Source organism: Thunnus thynnus, chromosome 2 (genome assembly GCF_963924715.1).
Source record: "Thunnus thynnus chromosome 2, fThuThy2.1, whole genome shotgun sequence".
Classification (NCBI taxonomy): Eukaryota; Metazoa; Chordata; class Actinopteri; order Scombriformes; family Scombridae; genus Thunnus; species Thunnus thynnus.
The window spans coordinates 24,693,646-24,707,306 of record NC_089518.1 but is presented as its reverse complement, the minus strand read 5'-3'; the positions used below and the strand labels follow the sequence as shown (position 1 = coordinate 24,707,306).

General features: G+C 37.9%; 1 protein-coding gene across 1 annotated transcript; it reads right to left on the bottom strand.

Annotated features, from left to right (window-relative positions):
* Positions 1-4,850: 4,850 nt before the first annotated feature.
* On the bottom strand, positions 4,851-12,799 carry tspan36 (tetraspanin 36). Its single transcript, XM_067612254.1, has 7 exons — positions 12,531-12,799; positions 8,920-9,111; positions 8,576-8,650; positions 8,352-8,447; positions 7,247-7,396; positions 6,905-6,988; positions 4,851-5,709 (listed from the first exon to the last, which is right to left on the bottom strand). Exons 1-7 carry the CDS (start codon positions 12,588-12,590, stop codon positions 5,629-5,631), a joined length of 738 nt encoding a protein of 245 aa, XP_067468355.1. The 5' UTR covers positions 12,591-12,799; the 3' UTR covers positions 4,851-5,628.
* Between the last annotated feature and the right edge of the window lie 862 nt (positions 12,800-13,661).

Below are 13,661 nucleotides of genomic sequence, written 5' to 3'. Positions count from 1 at the left end.
GTGTGAGTCCTTTATACTGTATGATGCCGTGAAGCTGCTTGGACTCAAAGAAACATTTAGCTTTACATCCTCCAGGTGCGTATCTGCTTCTTTCTGCTGTGTGTCGGCAAGATACTGTAAGACGGGTTTACAGAAGGAATGCAGTGAAGAGGAAATTGTCAAATACTTTTGTGACTGTAATGTCAGAGAATAATCTTTTTGCAGGGAAGCTTTCAGTAATAAAGACCTGTTTAAAATAAATTATAACATCTTTTCTTTCCCTTTCAATAGTGCTCAGTGTCCTTAAGATTACATACTGCTGTCTTAAAGCTATTTTACAATCTCATCTCAATCAAAATCAGCTCACATTATATTATCACTGTTGACTCACCAGTCATGTAATATGCTTCAGTCATAATGGGACTAGCAGTGGTGTAGTTCAAAGTGTGACAATAATCACAAAAACAACAGTACCTTGTGTCTTCTGTGTGTATTTTTGTTTCACTGCACTGACACAGCCTGCATTTTTATTTTTCTACAACAGAAGATGAGATATTCAACCTGTGCATTAGCATTTTTAAGTGTTCGGGCAGATCTGTGATTTATATTTCTAGACCTATTTCCAGGGGAGTTTTAACATGAGGTAATTAGACACTGAGCTAAAAACTAGCAGCTCTTAAGTAATACTACTTACAAGAAACCCTGAGAATACCCAGGAAAAATAGCACAAAAAGTACATGACGAAAAGAAGAGGAAAAAAAGGCAAAGACAGTGATGAAAACGAGAAGGGAAAGAAGATGAAGGGGAGAAAAAAGGAGACAGGCTACTTGAATATCTCTTAAGCCGTGAAGATCAAGCTCAGAGAATCACAGATGTGATGGAAAATAATATGGATAATGCTATGATACTGCTGCTGCTCATTTACTCTGTTTGATTCTTTGTTCTCTGTGTCTGCGGTGTTTCTCTGTTCTTCTTTTCTTGCTTCTCTCTCTAATTAACACTGATATCATCTGACAAATGGAGACATCACAGTGTCAGTGGCGGGTGGCTATTTACAGAAACACACACAAAGACACACGCACACACACACACACAAGGGCACATATGTTGTCAGCAGCACCTGCTCCTGGTTTTGACAATATGTGGTCATTATTTATGGGTCTGCCCCGAAAAGAAAGGTGAAGGGGAGAACTACAAATAAAACCTTAATAACATGCTTGTCACCTATTTGTTTGTATTATTTTTTCATAAAAAAAGGATAAAAAGTCTGTCTTTTTTCCTATCACACCTAAGACAGCATGTGATGCACTTCAAAAGCTTGTGAAGTTTGTGGTAAGCAGGGTTCTTTGTAGCTTGTGTGATGTCAAATCTGACATTTATAACAGAACATAACAAATCCAGAAAAGGCGTTTAGTAATAGAAATGTTATGTGAGTCAGATGAAGGAATTCTCTGGACAAGAGTTCTTGGGTCTCTACAAAGACAGAAACTGCCTGTCTGACTTACTGTCTATCTACCTTCAGCACAGAGTGAGCAGCAGCATTGTGTGTGTGTGTGTATGTGTGTGTGTGTGTGTCGGTGTGCGTGTGTGTGCGTGTGTGTCCTCCTCAAATTACCTCCCTCCTACAGATCCCTGTCTAAGTAGGAAAGGAAATAAATAAATTAGAGGTCAGGATGAAATTTCCCTGTGACGACATCTGGCTCGGCTCCCTCTGTGTGTGTTTGTGCTAAATGCTTTTTCACAGAAGTGATGGGGCACATCTGTAGGTGTACACAGATGACTCATAAGGGTATAACAAATGCTACAATGCCACATCGCGCGCACAAGCAACTCTCACCCCATCAAATTCAACACTTTTCACTTCTTTCTTTTTACCTTAAAAGGTGACAGAAAATGAAGGCTGAAAACAATGGTTGTTATAAAACAGGGAAAAAGATCTGACTCAAACTTCATGCTGTCTGAGCCAAATATTTTCCTACAAATAGAATAGAAGAGAAATAGAATTACAAATAGGATATTTAAAGAGACACTGATTTTATTCATGAAGCACAGCTAACTTGTCACAAGGAGTACCACGAAATCTGTGAAAACAGTAGTGTAATGTTTTCTGTAATGTCTTCTCTGGAAGGAGCTTTCCAAAGCTTTAAAAAAATGACCCCCATTATGCTGTCATGCTTATCTTTGACCGGACATGAGTGGTTAATTTTATAACAGAAATCCCGTGTTACAAACTGCAGGTGTAAGGTTTGAAAGAAGTGGGCATTTAGAAGGCAGGGAGGGTCAAATAAAAGACTATATCCAGTTGCATTATAGGAAAAGTAGGATTCAATGTTTTTGGAATTTCACCAAGTGGCAACTACCACGGCTTGAGGATGAAGCCACTGCGGAAGCATGTCAAAGTGCAATGCTGATGTCTTCCTGGCTCCATTTGACTCCCATTCAAAAAGTGTTACCTTCTCTCTAGAAATACTAAGTCAATCATTTTTTTCAACAGGTCATTAAAGTCTCAATCACTAAATTTGGACCCTCAATATGCTGGTGGTCATTTTGGAAATGATTGCTCTGTTAATAAAATTTTGAAGACTTACAGTGGGCTTTCATATGTGCTGTGTGGGTGTTAATTGACAGCTAAGTTGAACTATTGTTGCAATATTTTGGTAAGTTAAATGTTACTTGATTATGATACCTGCCCTGTTAGCACAGTTGAGTGAAAGTAGCTAACATTAGCCCAAGTGTGTACCGCTTGTTGTTTCTGAGGTAGTGGGGCATGTTCCCAGAGCGTGAAAGGCAACCCCCTCCTCACACTCTATATGTGGAAGGTCCTGACTCCAAACAGAAAAGATGGTGCTGACTATAAGCAGCCACTCTGGGCTTTTAACCAGCTGCAAAGCAAACCAATGGGTGATGTCACATCTCTCTATTTCCAGTCTAAGAGTTTGACCCATACTAGGGAGGGACTAAAAACCAGAATAACTGAGCCTCTGCTGCTTCAGTTCTGACCATTCTTTTTAAAATGTCGCTTGTGAGTCTCCTAACTTTAAAGAAGTGCATTGCTAAATCATTGAAATAAATAATTAATTAAAGGTAATGAGGTCAGCGAGGTCAATGAGCTTTCTCTGACAAGTTTGATTGAATTCCCTGCATCTTTTTTTGACAATTTTATTCATACTCTCACAGTTTTTTACAAAAAACATAACAAAACCCCACACCCAACGCAGAAACTAATGATCAATAAAAAAATCTTCTTACAGATAATTCTCTTTACATTACAGCTGCACTGCGCTCATTGATTTGCATTATTGACTGTATGCACCATTCCTGGAAAAGAGCGCTATCTTTTTTGCTGCACCGCCTGATATCAAGGGTTAACACTCGAGATACTGTAAAGTCAGAGCGAGGGAAGCTGATAAAAACAAGAGCAGAAAACAGATGGGTTGTCTAGGTAGGAGATAGAGTTGCAAAAAAACACCTCAAATGTAAAACAGAAACAGGTAAGAAGAGAAAGATGCGTGACAAGAGAAGAAAGGTGAGATGTGACAACAGACACAAACACCCAGAGATAAACAGACATGAGAGTGAAAGAGAGAGAGAGGAGAAACAGACAGTTGGGGGAAAGAGGGAGGAAAACAGGGCTCAGAGCTGACAAGGTTATCTAGCCATGTGTGTGCCAACAGTTCTCTCTGAAAAGGACCGGCCTGTCTAAATGTCAGCATAGCCTGGAGCAGTGAGGATATGCACTGAATAAGATATGCAGTCAAGAGATATGAAAGGGACACAGAATGAGACAGGGCAGCAGGGTCATTTATCAGCGGATGTCGTTAATAAGAAGCACACACAGAAATGTTAATTACACGTAGGATGATTAGTTGAAACACCAATGTGAGCAACAAGTGACATGAAAGTTTAGTCAGAATGAAGTGAATGAAGAATTGTTGATTAAGGATGTGACTCCTCAAGTTCTAAAACATTTTGAAATCCTATTTATATCAGTGTTTAGAAACAGACTTGCAGCAATTTATTCTTCAATATATAAACATAATAACTGCATGAATGAAATAACAAAATATGAACTCATATCTTCTACAGCTTCTGTAGAAAGTACACATTAGGTGCTTACCACAACTGCTGGTTTTGACTTTTGACTCTCTATCACCACCTGCAGGACTTTCTTGATTACTGCAGCTAAATACATAAAGAAACATGATGACCTTAAGTTCTGCAGGTGATGCTATGAGATATTTGACTATTAAAAGGACATGGATTAGCAAGAAGAAAGTAAGTAAGTAAGTGATTGCATAAATGTGGTTGGTGATTTTATCATTAATGGAATATTTAAAGAGATAATTCAATATGTTTTTAACAAACTGAGGGTTGAAATCAGTTTCATCCACAGCCTCATCAATGTATAACCTTTACTCTACTTTAATCTGTGCTCAGAGATGATTGATGACTATGACGCCCCTGGAAGAGTCTGTATTCTCATTTATCAATATAAACACCGACAAGGCCTGTGTAAGAAGAACACTCCTATCTTCTACAGTATATGCGCGGCACAGAGGGCCTCTTTATCAGCAGAGTCAGGTGGTGAGAGGGAGAGATAACCAACATGGGTCACATTTACTGTGATGTTCTGGATGTACGCTCTGTAATAGTGGTGTGCTGAAAATAACCTGAAACCAGAAAGGTGTTTGGCCAGAAATATATCATGGTGCTATGATCAAAGGATTAGACAGAATTGCTTGCTTCTACCTCTAACTTCATAATAAAAATATGTGTGTGCATCCTATTTATAAAGACTGATTGAATATTGTAAGTAAGTATTAACAAATACACACAAAGCAACACAAGGGTGTGATAGAACTCCACCAAACTTCTTATTATTGTGAAATATTCACCTTTTTTAATTTAGAAACACAATAAACACAACCAAAGTCAAACTACGTAGAACTGTAACTCAACTCAATACAGGTAATTGTCCATAATATTATACATATATTCCTTCATTCTGTTGGCTATAAATATTGCAACCCTAAATAAGGCAATAAACCGCTGTTCTTTTCTTCACAATCATGAAAAGCTTAAAATATAGTTTGAAGTCCTTCCTTATGGTACATTCCAGAGGATAGTATCCTGTAAAAGAATATCTACATGATGCAGCAAAGTGATAAGGCTCGGCAAGATTTCCAAGAGGAAGCCTTAATGTCCAAAATAGTTTTCTTCTCTGTCACATTTTCTCTCCTTTGATGTCATGGTAGCTGCTCTAGGCTTAAAGTCAGCATTAGAAACTAAATCTGAATCTTCAGAGAGCAAACAAAATCCAAAGTACTTCAACAGGGATCAACATTTTTTATCATTTATTTTTTTAAAAACTGTATCATATGTTACTGTAAAAGGAAGTAATAGCTGGAAACTTCAGGAGCTGTGTAATAAAAATAACAAAATGATTTGACAGGTGAGAAAAACATTGTTGCTGATTTGGTACTTTAGATAAGGTTTTGCCATTTGTGTATACTGTATACGCCATTATTAAAACACAACCTGGATGCTTCTGTACACTGCTGAAAGAGGATGTCGGTTAGCTTTTAGCAAGTGGTCAGCAAACCTACTGGAAAAAAAATGAGGAGGTGGTAGGTGGTTGCAGGAAGATGCTCAGGCATAGAGAGGCTGGTAGCCACTCCTCCGGCTGCCAGATTTACAGGTGATCACACATACACTCAGCATCCCAAAGAACTGCAACAGGAAATACAAAAGTAATCAGAAACAAGCCCTTAAAATGTAAAAGCTCCAAATGGTACATGAAGGGATGAGAAAACACATTAATATGTTTGAGTAGTTTTTTCTTGCACCTGTATCATTTGCATAAGATTCAAACTTTATTTTGCAAGAGTAGATTTTTGATCAAATAGTGTCTGTAATGGAGTATTCCATTCAGATATTTTATGCCTTTTAGGTCAATCTCTCTCTTAGAAAGAAAAGATGGTTATCACTTTGAAAAGCATGATTGAATTAGTAGAGTGTATTCATACTGAAATGGTTGCACACAGGATGCCACATTGACCCACATACTTTGCGGTGAACATACAGTATGTGACGTATGAAGTAACTGTTCCTCAGTCCTGGAAAGAGCTACCTACCATTTTATATGAGTGAAATGCCTGATGAAAGTTGCTGGACTGCAATGCAGCTTTTAATTAATCTACCTTAGGTGTTGACAGTGTGGGAGTCCATTTTTACATTTTGTGGTGTTGCTTATTCTCCTATGCACCTGTCAGTTAACAGGTGTGCTAAGGTTACTCTTTCTTTTGTGTATGAGTAGATGTGAGGTAGAACTGCAGTGTTTAGTCGACAGAAAATTAATCACCAATGACTTTGATAATCAATTAATCATTTTGAGTAATTTTTTAAGAAAGAAAAAAAAAAAATTCTCTCATTCCAGCTTCTCAAATGTTAATATCTTCTGGTTTCTTAAATCCTCTATGATAGTAAATTGAATATTTTTGGTTTATTGACTGGTTAGGACAAAAAAAGACATCTGAGGACACAATATGGGGACATTTTTCATTATTTTCTGACATTTTATAGACCAAACAAGTAATTCATTTATTGAGAAAATCATCAACAGATGAATCAATAATGAAAATAATCCTTAGTTGCAGGCCTAATGTGAAGACATCTTACTTCTATTTATGTAATTTCAATTAAAAAGTTACATCAAGTTGGGTTTCCATTAGTGCTGGGTAAGAAAATCCAGACACTTGGGGTGTAAAACATGGCATAGAGAGAATAGAGTATAATGCTAAGCCTTATTCTTCTCCAAAAAGAGGCTCAATATGTTGCACTGACTGATGTGTAGCTCACTGTGTTATGACAATAGCGAGCAGGATGTACAGTGTGTGTTGCTCATACTGACAGGTGGCGTCCTTACCTTGATGATGGCAAAGCCCAGAATGACCAGCATGGCATAACCCAAAACGCCCTGTAGGAGGCGCTCCAGCTTGGCCTCACAACCCTAAATACATGCACAAGCACAGTGTGAGCACACAAAAGGAACACATGACGGGAAAAAAAAATAGAGACTTGCTTTTTAGTCATTAAAAGCATAAAAAATTATTTAAAAAAAAAAACAATAATTCAGCATTCAGCAAGTCCCCTGCAAAGTCTCCTTAGCAGAAGCATATACCACATAAACAACAAATAATCACAATAATGATAAATATTAAAAGGTTACTTAAGAATACAAAGAGCCTGATGCTACAGTATGATTTACCTCTACGTTAAGCAGGTCTGGCTGATCCATTCTGCCAGTGCACTGTGTGGTGCTGTTCTTACAGCAGGACACAGGCACTGTGTTGTTGTGGTTTCTAAACCAGGTAGTGTTGGACCAGCTGGTGTAATTCTTGACACCACAGCACTGCAACTGCACAAAGACAAAGATAAACAGGCAGGGGTTAATATATAGCTCACAAGGAGTCCAAAAATATATGACGGTGAAAAAGTAAAAAAAGGAAAGAGTGAAACTATGTGAGAGGGAATTGCAGGAAAAAATCTACCCTCTCATACAATATCAGCAATTTATAATGTTCAGTGAGTTATAAATGTTTTTTTAAGGATGTGTGAAGTCTTGTATATATTTTTAACTTGCACACTTTCAATCAACTTCCTTTATCTTCTACATGAGTGAGTCATTTCCTGCATGTACCAGATTCAAAGCGCCAGACCTGTAAATGTGTTACATGTCCGTGTACACTGCAGTAGCTGGTCATTTTGTTTGCTCATATTGTTGAAGACTTTCCTCTCAAAGTTAATTTCAGCCGCACTGCAAATACCTCAACATCATCATCATACAGTATATAGTATATCAACAAACTGCTAAAATATTTTAGGAATGACTATACTCTTCTTTCTTTCTTGCATTAACACACAAGAAAACCTTGAAAAAGAAAGTCATTTGTCATATGGAGAGGATGAGCTAATAGCTTGAGTCAGTCATTGTTCATTTATAGGCTCCGAAACTAGTCTCATTTAAATATAGTCCAGCCTTTAACACAAAGAATATCACAATAATATGAGTTCAGCTCTACTTGTTGTCATATGTTGTCTACATTTGGCCAGTTATCAACAGGAAAAATAAGAATTCATCACCAGCATAACAAAATGGGCCCGGGCCCATATAAACTGATAGCTGTTGCTGTTTTAAGATGACTCTTTTTCTCTAAAGACAAGAGAGAGAGAGAGAGAGAGAGAGAGACTATGGAGTCAAATGAAAGAACAAGAAAAAGGAAACGAAAGCAAGCGAACACTGAGACGACAAGCCAAGCAGAAAAAAAGTTGAAGGGAATGAAAGTACACATGAAAAAAAACAAAAAAACAACCTGAGACTGAAGGTAGTCTACAGCTTTGGTTTCAGCATCCTGTCCATCGTACTTTGAGAAGGCGTCATTCATTGAGCGCTCCAGATCTCCATTGATCTGAAGAGACAAAAGAAAAATATTAATAGTATACAAATGTGTCAGCACAGATTTAAAATGATGGTTTTGATATAATTTACTTTCAGCAGTAAACATTGTGTGGCAGAGAACACCTATATGCGACTCACTTTTCCTTGGTAGATGAAGCTTAACACCAAAGCGGCCACCTCAGCCGCAAAGATCACCATTATGATCAGAAAGAACTAGATATAAAGAGAAAGAGAAAGATATATGAACATTTAGTAAAACACTGTGAATCAAAGGTAGATTTCACACATTGAGAAAACAAAAATGAATCATATACGACAACTACAGTAGTAACTGAAATGACAAATGTTTTCTGCTGCATTTCCATCTACAGACTCTACAGCTGAGCACCCTACAGTAAACTCTTCCTCTGCGGCCGCTCTCTCTCTCTCACACACACACACACACACACACACACACACACACACACACATTCCTCACTTACAAAGCTGAGGCCGACTTTGGACTCTCGGATAGTAGCACAGCATCCCACCAGACCGAAAATGAACATCACCACGCTGACGCCGATGATGATAGCGGCTGGGATCAGCGTGTACTTGTCCTGGATGAAACTGTCGAAGTTGTCATAGCTCTTGATCACATAGGCGCCGACGTAGGCCAATGCCGCTCCTGCAGCCTGCAGGGAAAAGAAAAAAACAACAGAGTATGTCAGAAGTGTCTTGTTCATGATTATCGAGCTAGCATTATGATTAAAGAGGGAATAAACATTTAACATGTACTGCATGAAGTTAAAAATGTTTCATTATTTTTCACTAATTCAGTAAATAGTTGATAACTGAATATAAAGAATATACTCTCTAATTTTTCTGTATTTGACTTAGCTGATATGTTGGGAAATAAAGAAAAATATAATAATCCCACCGAAATAAAGATACTCTACACTTTCACTATTAGCCTGTTAACATTTGGATGTGCTGACTTTTTAAAATGACAAAACAGAGGTAGAGAGCTAAGAGTTTAACTACAGTCTACTGTCCTATTTTAGATGTTTTCTACTCTAGCAATTTAGGTTCGTGCCAAAAGAGTGAGAGCTATCAAGTAATGGATCATTCAACCTAAAACCTCAACATACATTGAGTTCACTCTTATCAAAGCAAGGTGCTGTAGAGAGAATCACATTGATACAATTGAAGAGATTTGTCACACATTTGGTGTTTTTTCTCTTTTTGCAGCAGTTGAAAGTTTATATTCTGCACATTATATATCCAGAAACTGAGAGAAAAAAGCTGACATCTTATGTATGAATAGGGATTTGAGAAACATGCATCAGTCATTTGGTTTCATTCTGTAAACATGACACTTACAGTAAGTGACCGTGTAACTCTGTTTACAGGCAGTGTACTCTGCCTGTAGTCATGAATATCAATAAACTCTAATTGAGAACAAAGCTGCTTGTTAGATAAATGACAAAGATATTTGTTCTCTCTTATTATCTGCTGTGATCTCGTGATGAACACAGACTGTTAAGGTCACCGACAGTTTGTCCTGGTTGAGTCAGATGTGGATTAGGGGTTTAATCACACCATCATCATGACTTTTTCTTTTCTTTTTTTTTTCTTTTTTTTTTTTTACAAGTCATGCCTCAGTAGTGAGCACATCAATCATGAGACCTCATATACTGTATGAAGCAATTTCGTGCACACAGACTGACCACAGGCACTGATTTAAAAATGACTTTATTGTAACATAATACATTTATTTATTCTGTTTATGGTATCTAATCTCTAAAGCTTTTAGAAAACAGAGACAACTGTTACAGAAAGACAAAGTCTATGAAGTATTTATCTCATTATCAGTGTTCCTGACTTCTCTTTGCCCTTTGAAACTTCTTGGATCATACTGGAGTACAATACTGGTCTATGACAAAAGGAGCCAAGTTGCGATGAAGCCACTATGCTTTACTAGTGAAAAACTCGGAAAAAACCCTCCATGTGTGCCTGTGAATCAGTATCATTTTCAGTATTACTTCCCCTGTAGTCAAATGAGTTATACATTGTGTGCTTTTGTTTGTTCATATGTGGGAAATATGTGTTTTGTGTAACCTTACAATTATTCATCCTTTAGTTCAGTCTCATGACTCACTTCTCTTAATCACTCCATAGTCACGGGATCCCTGTGGGGTAGTTACTCTACACCCCCCACCCCTCACCCCTAATCTTTCCAGAAACTCTGATCTTGTGCCTAAGAAGCAGCACAAAGAGGCTTACACAGCGTATAGCGTCTATGCACCGTGCCACCTCTCAGGAATGTGAGGAAATCTCTGCGAGCAATGTTTCTTGAACTGTGGGGATGATATCTGAGTGTGGCGAATGCACTGGTACTGTGTCTTAGACCAGGTTTCAGGGGGCGGACATGGTATCACTTTTGCAAATTTGGAAAGAAAACAGCCATAGAACATCTGCTCATGTGCTTCAAAACATTCACAGCAAATTAACCTCTTAAACTGTTGACTTTCCCCTTAAATCACCTCTTCGTTCTTCCAGTTTAGGAAAAAACACCCTTTTCACTCTTTTTTTCCAATATTCTAGTTGTTCAGTGGATCACTTTATACACATTTTCAAATTCAGGCCCACTTGTTTGATGTCTTTTGAAAGTTTGGGAACTTCACTAGAATTTTAATGAAATTGGTATTTAGCCACATAACTTGGCTTTCTAAATATGGATCTTCCAGTCGGTCAGGCAGAGCTTAAGTGGCTAATTTGATATTTTGGCTGTTTTGGTTACAGTATTTTGAACAAATCTGTCTTCCGCTCAAGTTACAGTCAATCTGCTTCACAATGCAAAACTGATAATAGCATGAAGCAACTACGCTCCTCAGAGAAGCTTGATATATCAGGGATTCCAGTCATTGCGGTAATGATTTGAAAAAATAAAAATAAAACCCAAAACCAAACAATAAAATCTGATGATGGACAGTAGGGGCATTCCCTATTGTTTATACAGAATGTGGAAATCCCACAACACACTGCTATTTAAGACTCTATTCAAGGCATGAATCAGTGGAAAAATCAAAGATGGATACTCTTATGTTCAGTATACACATATCATGGACTCTGCTTGTCCAGTGGCTAATGTTTGCCCCACATTCTTCGTTAACAGTCAGCAAACATGACAGACTACATAATTGAGCAACAACTGTTTGAGGAAATAGGGCAAACCCAAAAGTGTGTGACACTCTGAGATATGTGGTTTACAAATCAGAAGTGATTACATAGAATATTTCCTACTTTGAAACTAGAAACCTGTGATTTATGTGACATGTTTTTCCATATGGTAGGGAGGTGCTGTGTATAGTGTCTAGCAAATGAAATGGCTGGACTTTGAAATACAGATAGAAGATAATGAATAAGAAAGTAGAAAGTGATAAACCCTGCCTGTGTTTTCCTTTGCAAACACACGCACACACGCCCTCTCTCTCAAAGTAATCTAATTACACAGATACACAAGTTTTCTGGGTCCCTTCGAAATCCAAATGACCGACAGGAGGGCCGGCAACTGTTTGCCAGTGAGGTCAAATGAGGAAAGACACTGTGAATTAGCCAACATTAGTCTACAATACCTACATCCAAACTTTACTTTGACACAAAGCCATAGTCCAAATGAACTTTGGTCAGACTTTGAATGTGAGTCAGTCTGACCAGAGTGTCAGATATCAAGCCGGATGTCTGGCAGTGTTACAACAATCATCCTTCAGTCATAATTCCACTGAACTGTACTGGACCGAAATTCACATTACTGGAAAATGTTATTCATAAGTTTTCTGGAATATAAGGAAGGAACTACGCAGATTTGGACTATATTGGGGTACAGCAAAAATGAGGAAGTGCAGTATAGTGATGCCAAATGCTGGGGCAGACTACCAGTATTTACCTAATCGTTACATTTGTAGTGTATAAACCTTTAAGCATACAGGATATAATAATAATAATACATAGCGATTATATACATGAGAAGGCAAGTCACCAAACCCGCATCCTAGAAAGCAGGTCAGTATAAATTCATACATCTAGAGGGGGATTCAACGCCGCAACTTACCCAAAATACCAAGCTGAGGAAGAGGAGGACAGTCTTGGATGTGATTATTCCGCAGTCCATGTTGTCTGACGGAGGTGAAGAGATTGAAGGGAGGCTGTGGAGTCGCTGCGGTTCAGTTTTTTATCTCGCAAGACGCCGAGCTGCTGCTGCTGCTGCTGCTATTGCTGTTGCTTTGGTCACAAGTTTTCTCAATCTGTCTGCCTGCAGTGACTGTGATCACATGGTCACATGCTTCGGGGAGGAGAGCGATGAAACAGAACAGGTCCTACATCATTCCAGCCCCTCTCCTCCCTGCATCACACACACACCACCACACTCACAGTAGTGAGTACTGTGAGAGTGTAGTAGGCTACATAAAGTACATAAAAATAGTAAAATAGGCTATAAAATTTAAAAAACATTTTAACATTTTCATTACTGAGAAATTAAGACACTATTTGTATCAGTTAAAAAGTAAGTATGCCCACTCCCTCTGGTGGGTTTAGTCTGTTGAGACATTTTACATTACGAAAAGAAAAAAATCCTAAAATGATTCATGACACAAGAACATATCTGTGCTGTAGAAAGTAACTCATTACATTTACTCAAGTACAATTTTGAGGTACTTGTACTTTACTTTCCATTTGTTGCTACTTCAAACTCCCACTCCACTACATTTCAGAGAGAAATATTGTAATTCCTACTCCACTATATTTATTTGTCGACTTTAGTTACTTTTCAGATGGAGATTTGACACAATGGATAAAAAAACAAGCTTTTAAAATACAACACGTTGTTTAAGATGAAACCAGTGTTCCCAGCCTTTTCGGCTTGTGACGTCTTACAAAAAGCAGTGCGTAGTCGGGTCACATTTCTGATGTCTATCAGTTGTTAACAGCTCCACCAAGTGGACGGATTTTTTCCTCTATACTTGTCACATGGTTTTATTTCAATAAATGTTCAAATGATCCAATATTTCACCAAAAATCAAAGATTCCAAAAACTGAAAACAGATTTGTGTATCAGAACTTTGTTTTTTTTCTTCTTTCCTCTCCCATTAATCATTTCACGACCCCTCAGATTTATCTTTATCTTAACCCCGACCCCTAGGTTGGGAACCACTGGATTAAACTTGCTAACTGTATATAAAGT

Excerpts from the sequence above, each read along its gene's own strand:
- tspan36 (XM_067612254.1), bottom strand. The coding sequence starts at position 12,590 with ATGGACTGCGGAATAATCACATCCAAGACTGTCCTCCTCTTCCTCAGC. Across the intron at positions 8,651-8,919 it reads CCAAAGTCGGCCTCAGCTTT|TTCTTTCTGATCATAATGGT; the intron begins GTAAGTGAGGAA and ends CTTTATATCTAG. Across the intron at positions 7,397-8,351 it reads TAGACTACCTTCAGTCTCAG|TTGCAGTGCTGTGGTGTCAA; the intron begins GTTGTTTTTTTG and ends GTCTTTGTGCAG.